General features: G+C 37.0%; 1 protein-coding gene across 1 annotated transcript in view; it reads right to left on the bottom strand.

The window, feature by feature from the left end:
- Positions 1 to 17946, bottom strand: part of LOC139145779 (uncharacterized) — a 300693-nt gene that overhangs the window by 97319 nt on the left and 185428 nt on the right. The window contains exons 25-31 of the mRNA XM_070717084.1: positions 13596 to 13822; positions 9761 to 10159; positions 7050 to 7478; positions 6539 to 6745; positions 2357 to 2426; positions 1046 to 1218; positions 470 to 517 (exon numbers count right to left, since the gene is read on the bottom strand). Coding sequence (XP_070573185.1) covers positions 470 to 517; positions 1046 to 1218; positions 2357 to 2426; positions 6539 to 6745; positions 7050 to 7478; positions 9761 to 10159; positions 13596 to 13822 — 1553 coding nt within the window. The remainder of the gene's footprint in view (positions 1 to 469; positions 518 to 1045; positions 1219 to 2356; positions 2427 to 6538; positions 6746 to 7049; positions 7479 to 9760; positions 10160 to 13595; positions 13823 to 17946) is intronic.

The raw sequence follows: 17946 nt of genomic DNA, 5'->3' as shown, positions 1-17946 counted from the left end.
GGGCTTTGGCCCTTAAAAAACAGGAAAAAATTGTCCAAAGTTTAAGTGTCCTACTGGGGCGTCAGCATGCACGCAAAAAAATTTAGCCTATTTGCGCAACCATTAATCAATCCATCTCCCCTCCAACTGAGGAATTACATTTCTAGTGCATCAGCCCTACAGTAATAATAACCAGTTATCCAGGCATTTCTTTTGTGTTAAACAGTATGGACAACTGGAATACATAATTATAGGCCAGTTGATAAAGTGCCTATATCAAAAGTAAGCATTGCTGTGGTTCAAAAAACAGAGGCAAGACACAAAAAGTAGGATTAGTTTTTACAATGACATGAAATCAGAAACAGTAATATGTTGTACATGACATGAATCAACGCGCAGAGAGCAATAAATACGACTAGTTTTCAATCGGGTTAGTTGTAATGAGATGTCATTAATCTCAAATCTTCTTACAAACATTTGAGTTACCTACCTAAAATTGAAATTCCATCGTAATGGTTCTCTTTAGGTTCCACCTCTCCTAAATACAAAATTGCAAACAGTGAATGCATGACTTTATGATACCATGTCAAAATGTTCTAAATTCTGAAACAAAGCTACAAACTAAAAAATAATATTTCATTACAAGTTTGTCCATCAGGAGATTATCCTATCTACATGTAGCTATACAAATAACCTAAAGGCCGACAGCTTCGCTGTGTTATGTATAAAATAACAATTTGTGACACATGTGTTAAAGCCCAACTAGCTGACTGTAATTCTTGAAATTTTTGACTTCCTGACTTTTACTGCCAACAGACGTGAAATAAAATAGCCACCTGATGGCCATATAGGATAGTATCCCAAAAGAAATTGTCATGCCTATATCGGCCATAGTGTTTTACCCTTGTACCAAGTTTGAAAGAAATCACTCCAGACATGGTGAGATATCTCTGCGGAGGCAAGGATGCATGAACGCAAGCCACTCAATCTCTAAGTCTCTGCCCGACTTCATCAGTGGCAGGGACTAACTATAAAATCATGCTGGTCAAGAAATTCAGATGCATACCTGTAAATTCTGCTTTCTTTTTACAGATGTACTGTTGTACAGCATCATAGGCACATGCTACATCATGCCAATGTTTAGTGGAATATATATTATCTAAAATGTACAGACCACAGTCTTCAAATATACCACCATCAGGCTGTTTCTCATTGCCATGACGAGTACTCTTTTCTGCCCTAAAATGTTCAATTAATACAAATTCTGATGATTAAATGCCCTTAGCAAGCACAGTTAACTGTTTCTCAAGCTTTTAAACCATCAAATGACATTCACTATAAGCGGATATTCATTTTGATCTATATAGACTAAGACAGTTGATTGATGTTGAATGCAGGTTTCCAAGTCTTCTGCTCCGCTCTGAATGGTTGAAGGTAGTCCATCCTCAAGGTAGTACATCCTCAAATGGGTTGATTCAGATGGTACATGCTTGATCCTTTCATATATATTTCAATTGGATTAGTGCACTATCAACAAGGTATCTCAGGCCAGAGAAAAAAAAGCCTGTCAGCAAGCCAAAAAAGTTGCCTTCAAAGTGCATAGAGAAGAGACACATTAAAAGTATTTGCTCCATGCAACATCCTGTGGACAATCTAACTTATTGTAAGAATATGCTTTTAGGCAACACTGGAACAATATAAATGGAAACCAATTCTTGAGATGTGGTCATGTTTCAATAAATAATTCACAATGTCTTAGCTTGTCTACAATTAATATTAATAACAGTTTGTATAAAACATTTGCAAGCACCTCTATTAATTACGATTTACATCAATTCCACACTACAATGTCACAGGGTATTGCAATGATTCTGAAAAACTTATATCAAATGTAAAGCATTTTGAAAAGAATTGGTGTTATTGCTTTGAATGTGTATTTTCAATGTTTGCACTATATCAACACCTTAACAATGGATTTGACACCTCAGGGAAACTTTCCATACACTTAGTTCAACAGAGACCTTGTAGATACTGTCCAAATAACCCTTAACAACTGTGATCAAGTTTTGCTATTCTTACTACACGGTACGGTACTTAATGAACTAGCTGTACTTAATGAACAATACACAAAAAGATATAACATGCGCATATTTGTGATTTCAGTCAGCATTCTGTAGGGCTGTTCAATAAAACAAAGTGCAAAGGTTGCACTTTGGTAGCTCATTAATCAGAAAAATTTTCAATTCATCTGACAAAGATGTAAGATTTTTATGATTCAGCAATTACCTTCTCCAGAAAATATAAATTACAAAATATGTTTACTGATATATCTGAATTATCCTCAAAAACAATCTGTACGTATATAATGAATACAAACCAATCAGAATAACTCATTGGGTTACCATCCACCCATTGGAAAGTGCCTTCATTTCCAGAGTCTGTAAGTCCTTAAAAAAACAACCAAAAAAAGGAGGTCAAATTTTTGATGCTTTCATGCCAAATTGCTAAAATGTGCTATCCTTGCAGAACTAAAATAATCACTGTCATACCCAGTATATCAAAATAGCCCCATATGACAGCATACAGATTATTGGATCCATAGAAAATATTGTTTATAAATAATTATTAAATGAATATAAATAAATATTAAATATTAGATGGTCCACCCCTTTGTACTGACCATGTTCATATAAAGAGATACTTTAGCAAGATGGCAGGAAGTGTAAAATATAGGACTACTTACAACCTTGATACCTTTCAACATTGAAAAAATTATGGAGACCATACATGCTAAAATCACCTTCAGCTTTGCTTTCAAATGTTTTTTTTACTGCATTTCAACTCTAAATACAGTTTACCTTATTAAATACATACTAAATCACCACAGTATGTACTCTAACTTCCTGAAGGTATAAAATCACCAAAAATAAGAAAATCGCTTCACAATATTTATTAATTTTCTTCTCATATTAACACAATCTGAATAAGTTATGGTACCACTCAGTGGAACCTTAAAGGCGGAGCCTCCCTTTAAAAGGACGCGAAGCTATGGCTGCGGTCATTGTGTAAGTGGACACCAAACAGGCAACACGCGGGCACACGCTCCAGAAAATGCCACTTTTAAGTTTTCCCCGGCCGCAAAAACACAGACAGACTGCCAAACGGTCAGCGTGAAGTTGCTGCCGATCGAACTCTGAGGTTATATTCAAAGTCTAACGTGACTGGAAGACAATTTTTAGGAAATTCGAGTGTTTGTGGTGGGGAATCAATGACCGTTGGCGATCTGAACCGACAGTCAATCAAACGCTTGTATAAACTCTGTTTGCAGGATTAGCAAAATGTGACAAAAGGTTGAGATCAGTTTGTGTTATCAATGTTTTAGAAATCAAACATCGTAGTGGCCAAATGTTTGACTGGGAGGAGAACGCCACTAATGCGAGAACCTGGGATTGAAAAGTGCGGCTTTAATGCTAAATTTCAAACCTGCATTGGAAGTGGTTGTTTTACGTGTAGAGCATAATGTAATGCATCCTTTGACATGTAAATTCTATAACATGTACAGCGCCACCAGTGGTACTTTGATACTTAAGTCTGTGTATTCATTCAGTGTGTGTAGTAGCAATATGGCGGATGCAGTGACACAATACAGTGTATGCTCTGAGTGAGTGAGACATCCAGTCTCTATTCCAAGCCATCCGGCCTAAATTGATGTACTGCCATGAAGATATGTAACTAAAGCAATCCTTGCTTCAGTTTGGAACAAGTTTGTCAGTGTTTTGGTAATTTATCGTCCATATTAAGTCTTCGATGACTCTGTTTCATATAGTGCCATTGACGCCCATTCATGTTGTGTTGCAACTCATGAAGAAGTGTCATTTAGTCTGGTAAATATAACTGAACTTGATATAACACAGTTGCAGTTTGTAACATATTGTCAATTCGAAGGCTATGCTGCCATCAATGACACTGTGAGATATTTAGAGAGAGAGAGTAATTTTCTCTGTGTTGTGTTGTTTAGAGAAGTTGCCGAACACAAACAAGTAACTCAGCCAAATGCATTATGCAAATTAGCAAAAGTTTGAGAAACATCTGTCTTGAGTGTTTCCAAAACAGACTTTCACTTGCTGTTGACTTTATTACCTGAGTATATAAATTCAAGTACTGTATCCTGTAATGTTTAATAGTTGCTGATACCGAGAAGTCAGTTTGCTGTCAGTACAAAGGAAGATTGCATGTATCTGAACATTAACCAGTAGTTGGAAGCCTATACGATTGCTGTTGTGTTTGTTCATGACTGTATAGCATCGTTGAATTATCTGCTTGGAACTCTGTCAACAGGTTTATGTAGTCTTTTTCTGTTGACTCACACTAAATGTCTGTTATCAGTTTAGATATTTTCTTATGAAGAGTGTGTCGAGTTGAACAATATTGTACGCTTATACAGAAAGTTTCATGTATTGAGTTCAGAGATACTGTAATACAATTTTCTTGGTAATAATTAATTTGATATATCATTAATTTTACCATTTGCTTCAGTGTGTTATTTTATGTTTAGTATACTACAGCAATACCTACGCAAGCAAAAGGCCCTATTGACCATGCACAAGTCAGAAAGCTCACAGTCGCAGTATAAAATTTAATTATGAAATGTCATGATAGCAGTTTGCTTGTACGTATGGCTTACATACGAATACTTTTTAGCAACAAAGAAAAATAAAAATATTATTGCAATTTTCATCTCAATCTGACATGGCATTATATTTGTGAGAAAATTTGTAGGGATTTACAAACAACATTTAAAATCAGTACAGCAGACTATTACAGTAATATTTTTCCATGTGGAGAATAACTTTTTGTAACACATGTGTTGATGGAGGAGGAAATCTTTGATAGCCCTCTTCAGGTCGGTCTGACCAAAATGGCAAAATTAGCTTCAAAACTACATACAGTAATTTAATATTTTACCATAATTTGAACATTTTTAAGTAAAATCACCTGTAGGAACATATCTACTAAATATTAAAGCTATCAGACAAGTAATTTTTGAGAAACAAATTTTTTGACCCAAAACTGCAAAAATTGATTGCAAAATACAAAATTGACAATTTCAACTTAATTTCAATATATCATATTAAGATAACCCCTAGGAACGTGTATACCAAATATCAAAGGAATCAAAGAAGTAAGTTTTGAGAATAATTTTTTTGACCAAAAATGAGAAAAATTGCCCCCAAAATACAAAATTTCAGATTTCATCAGAATTTCAATACATCATGTTTTGATCAACCTTAGGATATATCAAAGCAAATGGAAGCAAGGAAGGAAGGAAGCACGGAAATATCAAAGCTATCAGATCAGTAGTTTTTGAAAAAAAAAATTTTGACCTAAAATTACAAATTTAAATATGAAAATTTTTAATACAATTTGCACAAACTTGACTGAAGTAATCCCAAGGAATATGAATACTAACTTTCGAAGCAATCGGACAAGCAGCTTCAGCAAAGATTTTTTGAATAAAAACTGAAAAGATTACCCCAAAATACAAACATGCAAATTTCACCCCACTTTGTACACACCTCATTTAGAATACCTAGAGAAAGCGTCATACCAAGTTTCAACCCTATCTGACCGTTGGTTACAGAGCTTTAGCATTTTGCAGGATTTTCCTTTTTTACCCCTCATTTGCATATTTTTGACACTGACACGTTCATTTGAACGAATTCACATCTCCACCCCTGGGTGCACCTGTACACCAAATACTAATAAGATGGTAGGTGTTGCGGTTTAGAAGTTTTTGATCTTAATGGACATGCAGCCATACATACATACAAAGATATATACATACACACATACATACATACAGACATGCAAATAGTATGCAAATGAACTGATTCACCTTATAAGATAAACTCTCTTTGGTATATATACATATACCAAATGCGAGCTGAAAATCAATAAGATGTAAGCTTGAGGCGACACATAGTTTTAATAGAACAACCAATTTCACCAAATAAACAAAGCTGCCCTGATCAAAATAATCATTACTGAATTTACGTCTCCAATTTACTGCAGGAATTGTTCATCCACAACAGCTTAGATTTGTTATGTGATGCATTAGACTAAGTTTTCTTTGGTTTGAGAATTGTTTTATGCTCTTTTATTTGCAGGAACACAGCTTTACTATATTATCTTTTGTTAGTTGTTGTTTTGCGATAATTTTCACTCTGGGTTTATCTATGATTCCTATGGCTGTGATATATTCAAAAATCTTTAACAGTTTTATTTGCTAATTCATTATTTGTCACTTTTGTTGTCAGTGCTATATGCACATGCATTTATACCGACTGTAATTCACTTCAAGCACACTGCTGTATTCACAGGGGTGATCAGTGTACAGTAATGTGAACTGAATAATGAATGACGAGTTACAAGCAATTTTAATTTAGTTTGTACTCTAATTGATGCAAAATATTTAAAATTATGCTCTCTCATATTGTATGAGTGCATTGCTATACGTTGTTAGGCATTGTGTTTTGAGATGTACAATATGCTCACTCACCGATATAGGTTTCTGTAAATTCACTCCTCCAGTGAGTGGAAAGCATGTAATGAATATAAACCATTTCAGCATGATAAAGTATACTGACTAGGTGAGAATTCTTTTGCTTGCAGTCATTTTCAGCTTCCATCCATGAGATTGGTTCAGCTTTATAAAACTTGTAACAATGCTTATCATATAGATTCCAATTATCATCACACTGGTAATCTAAAAATCAACAGAGACATGAATACAGTCACTGTATATTAACACGATAGCTTATAATGTGTATGCTGCCATGAAAATGAATAAAATAATGATGAGAAAATTATACATGTCGTAGTCTACTGTATGCTACATTTATTTTGTGACTATGCATTCCCGAGTTTGACCATTCTGAAATATATGTGACGAGACCACGTGAAGTAACGTCAAATAAACACTTGATTTTCAATGCTATATATTCACACTTTCAAGAGAATGTTTTGCTCAGTACAGCAGAGTTATAGATATAAGCAAAATATCAGCTTACCTTTATCATATTCAAGTGTCAAATCAATGGGTGGAATGTATACTGATGAATAATATACTGCCGCAAAACCTGACCCTGGAATAGCACCACTGAATGAAATATAAAGAGTATTCCCACTAGATAAAATAATCTCTTCTGGCTTGTTAAAATTACAGAAGGAGTGTATAAGAAGGGAAAATTCTCGTTGTCTTCCATCATATATGTCAACTCCATAATCTGTGCAGGAATGTGCTGCATTTGGTACATCAAAATGCAAAAACTGGAGCTCTATGTAGGTTCCTTCCATGACAGTGATCAGCCAGTTACAACGACTGTTTTCAGGATAGTTGTTTGGATAATTGCTGGATTGAAGATAACCACAGCTGTGGTTGAATGCAATAACTTCATGTAATGGGCATTCACGAAGACCGGTGGATAATCCAGGACAACCTGCAAAAAAATAGCGTCAAAGTGACACTGTGCTCACATTTGGTTACACGTGGCAAGCCAGAGTGAGTGTATACACAATATTTATTAGCTTTTATGGACCCTGAGCTTGTGATATTCATAGTCAAGTGCATGTGAAAAATTTTTGATGCACTGTCCATTGAAGTATGAAAAGGTTGGCAACTGTTGATCATACACACTTAGGCAATACCATGCAATCTAGTATATCATAATTAGTGAAACAATCTGCCATATGAAAGTAAAGGTGTCCTCTGATAATATTGTATTGCATTGTGCATAGAATTAATGTAGACAATATTTGGTTTCTCTAAGGTCTATGGTTGCACAATGAGAGACTATTAAAGGTAACATATAAGAATGGGCATTCTTTAGAGCTTCGATCCACTGGTCATGATGCTGCCACACCTACATGATAATGGTATATCCAAAATTGCCACCAAGTTAAACAAGTATTGCAGTATCATAGACAAATGGGGAAACTTCCAAGCAAAAACCTATCAAGGAGCCTATGGCATCACATATGTACATCTGTTTTAAACCTTTTCCTGACAAGTCCATATTTCACCACCAGGTCAAGATGTTTAAATTAATGAAACGCAACATATTCTATATTGTGTATTTTAACATAATATTAAACATTTGGAGGCTGTTGAAAACATAAATACTGTAAACTTGATTTTTTTTTTACTAAAGATGCTATAACAGGCCAAGCCAAGTGGGTGAAAATACGTCAGGTTTTGGCTCAATACTGCTTTTTACTGACTTGGCTGATGGGGAAGTTAAGTGATACTGTCATGCAGGAAAAGGGTTAAAGCCCAGGTCCAACCAAATTTTACTGCGTGCGTACGAATTATAAGAACACCAAATTAGGTAATTACGTGGAATCTGTGTTTTATCACAGATGTGTTTTGTGATTACACCTAGCTATCTGCCTTCCTTACATCTTCACTGTCATCCCCTTAGCCAATCGGCTCTTCTACCCATGACTGTTATCAATCCTCCTTCCCAGTCAATCAGCCACGTTTGCACACGACACTACATAATCAAGCCTTTGTCTCATCGCTCCCATTCATTCATTCATTCATTCATTCAGCCGCTGGGTTCATGCTATACCAGCTCAGCAAATTAGGTAATTACGCAGCAACTTAGCTGAGCACTTTGCTATTTGATCTGGCGTTTACTTAAACAAGAGTCTGTTTTATGGTCTGAAGACTGATAAGAAATCAACTAAACTCAGCAGGCAGCTCATTCACTGAGTAAAATGATATGCCTATACTAAAACAACCCATTTTCAACTAGCAGCTAGTTCATGGGAAAATTGTGAAAGGAGGAATAATGGTATTGTAATCATTTTGTGTCCTGGGCCTGATGGGTTTTGACTCTGTAGGTTATTTGGAATTGAAACATTGCTGCATCCCTTGTATTACTGTGCTATGCAAATAAGAATGGGCGGTAAAACTGATCTATCACACTTGTGTAATGGGTTTGTAAAATTTTGTCAAAATTTACTACAGGATTGGTAATTGTAGTTTAGTTGTGGCAAACAACAGGCGGATGATAGGCGGATGATAGTGTTGTTTTACAGTAGGCTTCCACTGTAATTTTTGATGGAGCAACAAAGCATGTCTGCCAGTAGGAAATGATCTTAGTGTCTGTGTGTGTAGGGTTAAGATTTCCTGATTTTCAATCTCAGTACATTTCAACAACTTTCTCACATTCAGCTTCTGGCATATATACACCTCTTTTCCCGTGGATCATGATTTTTTTGCCAAAGAACTTCATGCAATGCAAAGGCAACAAGAGTCTATTGACAACTAGCAATAAATTTGTCAAAGCATATCTTAGGCAATGGCAAGGCATGGCTTTGGACATTAAAAAGTTTGCAAGAACATGGCTGCCTGGTGGCCATATTGGATTGTTTCCTAAAACTTATTGATGTGCACATGTATGGTATAGTTTTTATCCTTGTGCAAAGTTTGAAAGAAATTGCGCCAGGTGATGTCTGAGATCTACTTGGACAGACTGATGCATGGATGATCCGATTCATAAGTCACCCTGAACTTAATGTTTGTGGGGACTAACCCTTTGCAGGTTAAAATATACTAAATTTTGCTATATATCTTCACAAGTGGCATGTGCTATATGTCATACATAAATCTTGTGTATCTTGGTGCCAAACTCAATGAAACTTGCTTGAGATATTGGTTGTGTACATATTAAACCACCTGCAGTTGCAGTTATGTATATTTCAAAATTGGGCTTACCTTGTGTTTCATAAGATGCAGTGAAATGTCCAATGCCATTAATTGGATTACCACTGCTAAATCGAACAGTAACTTGATTCTTGGTTGACGCAAGATATGGTGGTATTTGTGGGCCACAGTATCGACCGATGAGATCTGAGGGAACAGGCTGTTCACCTGAATACATCTCAACATAATCAAAATTCAGGCAATCTTCAGTCACTTTATTCCGTGTTGGTATACTGAAGCTGTTGAATTTCACGAATATATATTTACCATACTCTACTGTGATTGTCCATTGACAACGACTATATGGTGCTTGGCCAAAAGCAGAACTTACAGAGCTTGTAAAAGTTCCTGTCGGAGCTGTTAGATGACTTTGCCCATTGCATCCTGATTCACATCTACCAAATCCACAACCTGTTTTTGTTGTAAAATGATAAAAATAGCGTCAATGACACTTGTTTGGTTACTTGCTCATATTTGGTTACATATGGCAGGCCAGAGTGAGTGTCTGTACACTATTTAGTAGTTGCTCTGGGCCCTAGCTTGTAATATTTATAATGTAAGATACATTTGAATGCATTTTGATGCACTGTCAATCTAAGTACTGTATGTTACGTTTAGCAACAGTTGCAATAAACACACATATACAACACAGTGTTCACACTAATGCGCCAATCGCAAAATATGATAAAAAGTTGACTTTGGCAAAATACTTTTAAAATGATTTCCCATGCTTGTGAATAAAAATTTTGGAAATTGCAGTTTCGCTAGCCCTTGCTACAGGTTTTGCTGATTAATCAAAGCGAGTAATGTCTGTTAAAGAGGATACTGATCGTGCATCGACCCAATGACAAGACAAATGTCAGTTTCAACTGAAACCATGTAGATGTAACCCCTGATTCATTGTACATGCTTGAATAGTCTACAGAGGTGTCATGGGCAGGATCGACCCGGGCTAGAAGTCTACAATGGATTTAAATCAGGGCAAGACCCCATGTTTAACAAACAGATGATGCACGCAGCATTTTTTGGTTGAGCAATATCCAACAGATATAGCCAGAGAGTCTACTATTAAGAAGAAGAAGGCTTACCACAGAGATTCAAACAGACAACTGACCGAGAACCACAAGTGACAGTTTTCATGGTGTGCTAAGGAGGACTGTAGCTTGTATTGCTCATTGTGCAGTAAAGCATTGAAAAAGCAAGTCAAAGCAATAGGATGAGGGATATTTCAAAGAAAATCATTTTGACCAAAATGGGAAAAATTGGCCTCATAATACAGATATGAAAATTTCACCAAAAGCTGAAAACACTCAACTAAGGTTGCCTCAGGGTACATGAATATCAAGTTTCAAAGAAATCAGAATAGTTAATTCAGAGAAAATGATTTTTTGACCAAAAATGGGAACAATTGTACCAAAAATACAAATATGAAAATTTCACCACAATTTTCTGACAGAGTCAAACCCTAGGATCATGCATACCAAGTTTCAAGGTAATGAGACAGATGCTTTCAGAGAAGTTTTTTGACCAAAAATGGGTAAAAATTGCCCAAAAAATACGACTATCAAACTTTCACCACAATTTGAAAAAAATCTAACTAAAGTTACCACAAAGAGCCTGCATACAAAGTTTAAACCAAATTTGGCCTGTGGTTAAAGAGCTCCATCATTGATCTCCACACTAGCACTCTAATTAGTCATGTCAATTAAACACCAAAAAATTGTTCTGCCGAGTGAAGTTCAAGTAAAAAGTCAAAACTCTGGGGGCATGTCATGAAAAATCATCAAAATCTAATCATTGGCCATGATTGTCCTTGTATTTGTTTTTTAAATGAATTAAAAACTGCTGTATATGACCATTATCTGGTGATCTGGATAAAATTACAGTGATTGCATGACTGTGCAAAGCATTGTCCATAAAGCATCAAAGAAAACCATAGGTATTTAAAAAATTGCTTAGGTTTTTAGACAACTTAATATTTTAAAATTCACAAACTCACTGAAAAATAAAATTGGCAGTTTGTCAATACAACAAGTTTTTGATCAACCCTCTCATCTTTTAGGCTCACCTTCCACAGACAAAAACGTTGCTGTATACTTGGTTTGACCATGGTCTAGACCGTGGTTCGTCTGTCTTAGTTTTCTTCTCGGTGGTTTTCTTATTTCTTTTTTTTTGTAAATTAGAAGCCATTTTAAACCTAGTTTCTTTTCCGGCTGAGAGCAATCAATGAACTATTTGTAGTTGGTAATTGTAGCTCCCCACTAGCCGCACTGTTCTGTGCATTGCTTTGTTTGGGTGTCTCAAAACTACCCAAACCATAGGACCGGAGTATACAAACTGGGGATCTTGAAACTTTTTTGCGCATGCTCATTTCAGCCTTGGTTGAAGTCCAATGCCATCACTTCAGTCTGTCAATTGCATTGCTCAGGAACTCTGCCGTTGATCATCAGCCGACGTACTACAGAGCAACGAATTATTTTGTTCAAAAGCTAGATATTTAAGTGATTGAATATTTCAATAGTCTGACCCATATAAGGATTATTTTGATACGTGAGAAGTGACTGAACCAGCATGATTAACGATGGTGCATGCTGTTTGTGCTGGCATGAACTCAATTACCCTTGCACCCTGACGTAACCAAATGTTTTGCACAATGCTTGCAGTGTTTATGCTGGAAAATTTGGATTGCGGAAAATAACATACATTTATTTGTATAAACGACTATTTGTGAGAACAGTACGCAACAGAAATAATCCAGTACATATTTTGGGTCGGTCACAAGGACTATAAGCATGTCAAAATTCTTGGTCCTTTGGGAAAACAGTCAGTCTGGGACCACAGAACTGACGTGAATTTTGAAGACAATGTCTTGGGTCAATGATCCCAACACAGTACCTGGTCAACCTGGTCACAAGCGTTCAGCATGCGTGGCGAAGGCGTAGCAATTTTTTTCGCCATATCAGACATTTACCGTATTTGCAATTTGCAACTGTGGCAAATGTTAGCACGAACCCTGATTATAGTCATTATTTGCATAATGGTCACGTGACAAGCGTTTTGCTGGAACTTTAAGAAATCTGGTTTTCCTCCCCATAGCAAATGTGCTGCAAGATTTTGTGTTTGGGATTTACTTTATTATATGCCTTTGTTTTTTTGTTGTGCACTATTGAAGGTGTTCGACTAAGGTTCTTTTCACCACAAAATTTGAATGGAAACTTGGGGAAAAATTGCAGACAAGGATTTGAAGGGTATTACAAACACTAGTACAGAAATTTGCGAGAAATGTACACTTTCTTGCTTTATTTGGAGAAGTAAGCGAGAATACATACTTTCTCTATAACAGTTTGACACTAAATACAACCATTTTCAGTAATAGAGCGCAAAGCCAAAGAAGTGAACTGCAATAAAACTGCTTACACTAATTAGTTTCAGCTGTAGCCGTGGCCACTTTGGTGTTGAACAAGGCTACTTGATACAGACAAAAAGTCTGCTTGTACAAAGGCAAAACTAGCTCTGTCTGAGGCTCGGGTTGTAAATGAGAGTTTACGATTGGCACTCTGTGTTCAAGATTAAGATACAATGTAACATTACCATGCACTGGTCCATGTACAAATCTTTTTTATTTCAACTTCCCCAGACAAACTGTCTGCATGGGACATACAATGTTGTCGACTTTGCCAGCTGGCTACAGCTGAAACTAATTAGTGTGACCAGTTTTATTGCAGTTCACTGCAGTGGCTTCGCGCTCTATTACTGAAAATGGTTGTAATTCTTAAATCACCATGTTATAGACATTGCATTGTAAAAACTTATCAATTACATGTACAAGTAATTACAATAACATTACCTGTTTGAGCAAAAACTGCAAGGAATCCTAAATTGTCACCAGTGATTGTGTCATCAGTCTTAAATGTTACTGTCAGGGAGTTGGAACTTGAACGAACTCTTAGGTCTTGAATTTGACCACAATATTCATTGATACGAGTTTCTGACTCAGGCTTTGGACCATCATACACAGTCAACATGTTATTACAGTTGCCATCCATGGATAACAACAGACGCTGAAAACTTAAGCTACATGATAAAGAAAGAAAGAAAGAAGACATTACCTTGTGTTCATTGAATGAAAATGTAATTAAAGGTCTTCACTCAACATTTAATATTAAACCAGACCATTTTGACCTAAGGTGGTTTTATAAATGGAAGCCAACTCTTATTACAGGGACACAATCTGGTAGTGCAAAGTAGGACTCCAATGTGCAAAGTACTCCTTATCAGTCATTTACTCTTGGCAAACTTTCACGACTGCATCAACAAGTGGAGCTATGTGAGAGGTCAGAAATCGACAGTCTGCGCCCCCAATCTGCGCTAGCGCATTTCAATCTGCGCTATCAATCTGCGCTCCCATTCTGCGCTATCAATCTGCGCTCCCATTCTGCGCTCTCGAACTCTCAGGGTACAGATCATGTAGTGATTAGAATTCAAAGAATATCCAAGGTAAAAGGGACAACATATTACATCATTGTTTTGAAAACTTGTATTTTTGTCTGTTACTTTTTCCCGAACGACTTTGCTCAAACTGTCTATAGTTAACTTAGTGGTAGATGGTTTGTTGCGTTATAAGCTTATGTGTCCGCACAGTAGGTCAACGTAATGTCCCCAAATAAAAGTGCATTGGTGAATGTAGGTCAACGTAATGTCCCCAAATAAAAGTGCATTGGTGAATGCAAGTGTTTTCACTGGCTAACTTCTTTTTCTCACTAAAATCTGCTGTACCTCATTCAAAAAAGATCGGGCTGAACAGTTTCCGAGTTTGCCGAATCGGCACAACATCTTGCTGAGACACGCGAAGACCGAATTTGACTGTCGCGTCTGTTTTCAAAAATATCTTCGCACGGACGTACGCATGAACTGTGTTAAAAAAGGGAGAACACTGCGGGACTAAACTGTGGTCACAGCTGAAAAGCTAGAATTGTCATTGTGGAACAAACAACTAAATTAAATGTCATCGTTGACGTTTCATTATGTTGAAAATCTAGTTCCAAAAATGACTAATAAGTCACCAAAGTATCGGGAAAGTCAACTGCACAACCTAACCGATCGGGTATTTCCCCATGAAGGAGCGACTTTGCACAATTTTTAAATATTGGTTATTTACTGTCCACTATCGAAGTTTGACGTCCCATATATTTCTGTTATGGATAGATATATATTTCTGTTATAGATTACAGACTTGGAATATATGTTGAGTCCCATGTCAATACTAGACGTCACCACAACGAGGTACCTTGTATGTGGGCACGCTGGGTCTGCGTAATCGTCGATTATCCGATTTTTATCGGCGATGTTGGGACTCTAATACCGAGACTACACTTGTCAAATCGCTGGTAATTCTATCCGATAAATATCAGAGATTTCACCCATGAAAAGATCTGGCTCAACCCGGCATTGTCAGTCTAACTCTAACTTTGATACAAGCACTGTACGAAAAGTCATATATTTGTCATATGCTTTACCCGGGTGATACGAGACTTGTCAAAACGCAGGTAAGTATATCCAATGTAGGTGCTACCAAAGATTTCACCACCTCATTGATCTGGTTCAGCCCGACGTCGTCAGTCTGATTTTATTTACAATACTAGACAATACTATAGACTTGTCAAATCACGGGTAAATATCCGATATATTGGAGATTTCCCCTCTCCTCATATCTGACTTAACAATCCTAATTTCCTGAAAATATCCGATATCACATAAAAGTGCAATGTCGCTGTATCCTATAGTGTCTACTGTCTATACCATTGATGACGTCGTGTCTTGTAAGATATGATTCCAGGTTTCGATGGATTAAAGCATATACTGCTGCATATGCGGCTTTGTTTGACCAGGAAACATGACGAGATACGACAGTTCTAAATTACCATGAGGGATACCTCTTCTGTTTTTAGCTCCACGGTATTACGAATCATCAACTTTCCACAGTTTGTGGAGGGACAGTGTCAAAAGTTATGACAGAGGGACCGTGATACAAAGCGTAAAAGTTCTTAGAAACTCATGTCGATGCGATGTGCAATGATGACAGGATGCTTTTACAGACCCAGCAAGGTAAAGAACTAAATTCGGGACTATCTCTATCAGTTTTAGGTTACTGATCTTCAGAGCAACAAGCGTTCGTAGCCAAATAAAGAACGTCAAAAAATGTTGGGATAGACGTTAGTCGACGTAGTCTTCTCGTGAACGTCCTTGAAACAGAACCGCGACCTTTATTTTTGATGCGTTGCGTTGTGAAAGGATTCATATATGTATCGAAATATACATATTCACGTGACTGAACTAGTTTCGTGGTTGGTACAATTTAGCTATTCGAGGTTTTGGGGGTCAAAGATAAGCATTACGTAAATGATTCCATTTTGTGGAGATGGTGAAACATCGCCTGCTGTACGTTCTGTTCTGAATAGAACCGCCGGTTTCCATGGTGACCATGCGACGTCTGGGCTGTTGACCGATTTTCCCATTGGGTTTCTAATACATGTAGTAACTGACTCTCTTGCTCCATTGCTAGTATTGTTGAAAAAGGGGATCAGATGTACAATGTACGAATCTCTCTTTTATAAAATCCTTCTTGACAAAGACTATACCAGCTGTTTTCTTGTATGTACGTTTCACTTCGCAAACGGGCTCAATTTGAAAATTAAAAGCTAAACACCAAGGGTGTAAAACATTTTACTGGGCACTCTACCAGCGGTAGCGAAGACAAATTACACGGCGTCCTTGTATGATTGACTCGTTACGTCGTGCGCACTGTTGACAGTACAGTGGTCATGACTTTCTCTTCCGCGAGTTCCACATATTGTCCATTTATATGTAATATTTCACGCAGGAACCTGTCTGAAGGGGCTTCGCTACACTACAGCGAGATTTTTCCAATCATAACTTAGTCAAAGGAGGTCTTTTTAAACCTCCATGTTTCGATCAAGTTTGCCTTCAAGTTGCTGTCTATTTTCGAATTGAACGTGCCCTGTTGCACAACCGTTTTCCTTCCTATAAAGTTGTAGCTAATATTGGTAAAAAGACGTCGAGTGCAACCGCCCAAAACGCAGAGTCATGTTTTGGCTAGAGTTGGATATTTCTTCTTCACATCTGTGGAAAAGTTTGCAGTAATCTCGAACGAATCTATTTAGTTTTCACCACTCAAATGAACTATTTTATTGGTTTAGCTACTGTAATAGTGATAGTTGGGTTGAAAATGAGCTGATAGAGATGCTCAGCTTGTGAAATTATTGAGAAATTACAGGGACATGCTCGTAAGGGATTGTGACCAGAGAAAGATTTACGGACTGACCATTGTTTACAAGAGCGGAACTTCAATCGCAATTTTTGTGCTTCTTAGTTCAATCGTTCCGTATTAACATGGTTTCAACAATCGAAAGAGAAGGAGTACATACATTTATGAGAGAGCGTGTGTCTATGGAATTATAGTACGTAATTTATTATCTTTGCAGACGTGACACCACCTTGCCTTGATTGTAACAGGACAGGTTGACGCGGTGACAAGGGAGTACATCGTCGTTTCTGACCTCCTCGCATGATATAAACATAAAGCTAGAACGGATGTCATAATTTGTTGATCAATGCCATCTACGATCATCCATGAAAACAAGGGAGCAGCATTGAAAGTGCCACAAAAGTTATGCAGTTTTAGTCATGGGTCGTCCTTGTGGACGATTGAAAAAACTATTTACAGTTCGAACCAACCACTGAAGTTGAAATGACTGGTAGAAATCAGAGCGTTCCAAGTTCACAGGCATTCACTTCTTGCATGATAGGACTACATGTAAATCGCCTTCCTGTTATCAAGTGCAAATCTTGAAAAATCGAAAACATCTCGAGAAAATATATCATTGTTTTTACTTGTCTTCTGCTATGTGTTATGGCATCAACTTACCTAATCGTCACCGTCATAGTATCAGTTTCTTCGACATCACTCTCTCAGATCAGTGATGTCGTCTTTACTGGAGAAATTCATTAAATCCTCAATCGGAGTCAAACTCACAACGTGAGCACTCAGTCAGAGAAACAATATTTATAGTGACAGGCCAGGCATTGTATTGCCTTATGTGAAACAGAAAGACATGATTTACATTTCCCTTTACGATTTTCGCGATTTTGTGCACAATTACTGTGAATTACTTTGGCAA

This window comes from Ptychodera flava, chromosome 12, assembly GCF_041260155.1.
Source record: "Ptychodera flava strain L36383 chromosome 12, AS_Pfla_20210202, whole genome shotgun sequence".
NCBI classification, from domain to species: Eukaryota; Metazoa; Hemichordata; class Enteropneusta; family Ptychoderidae; genus Ptychodera; species Ptychodera flava.
Note: the sequence above shows the minus strand (reverse complement) of the source record. Positions and strands in the feature narration are given on the sequence as shown.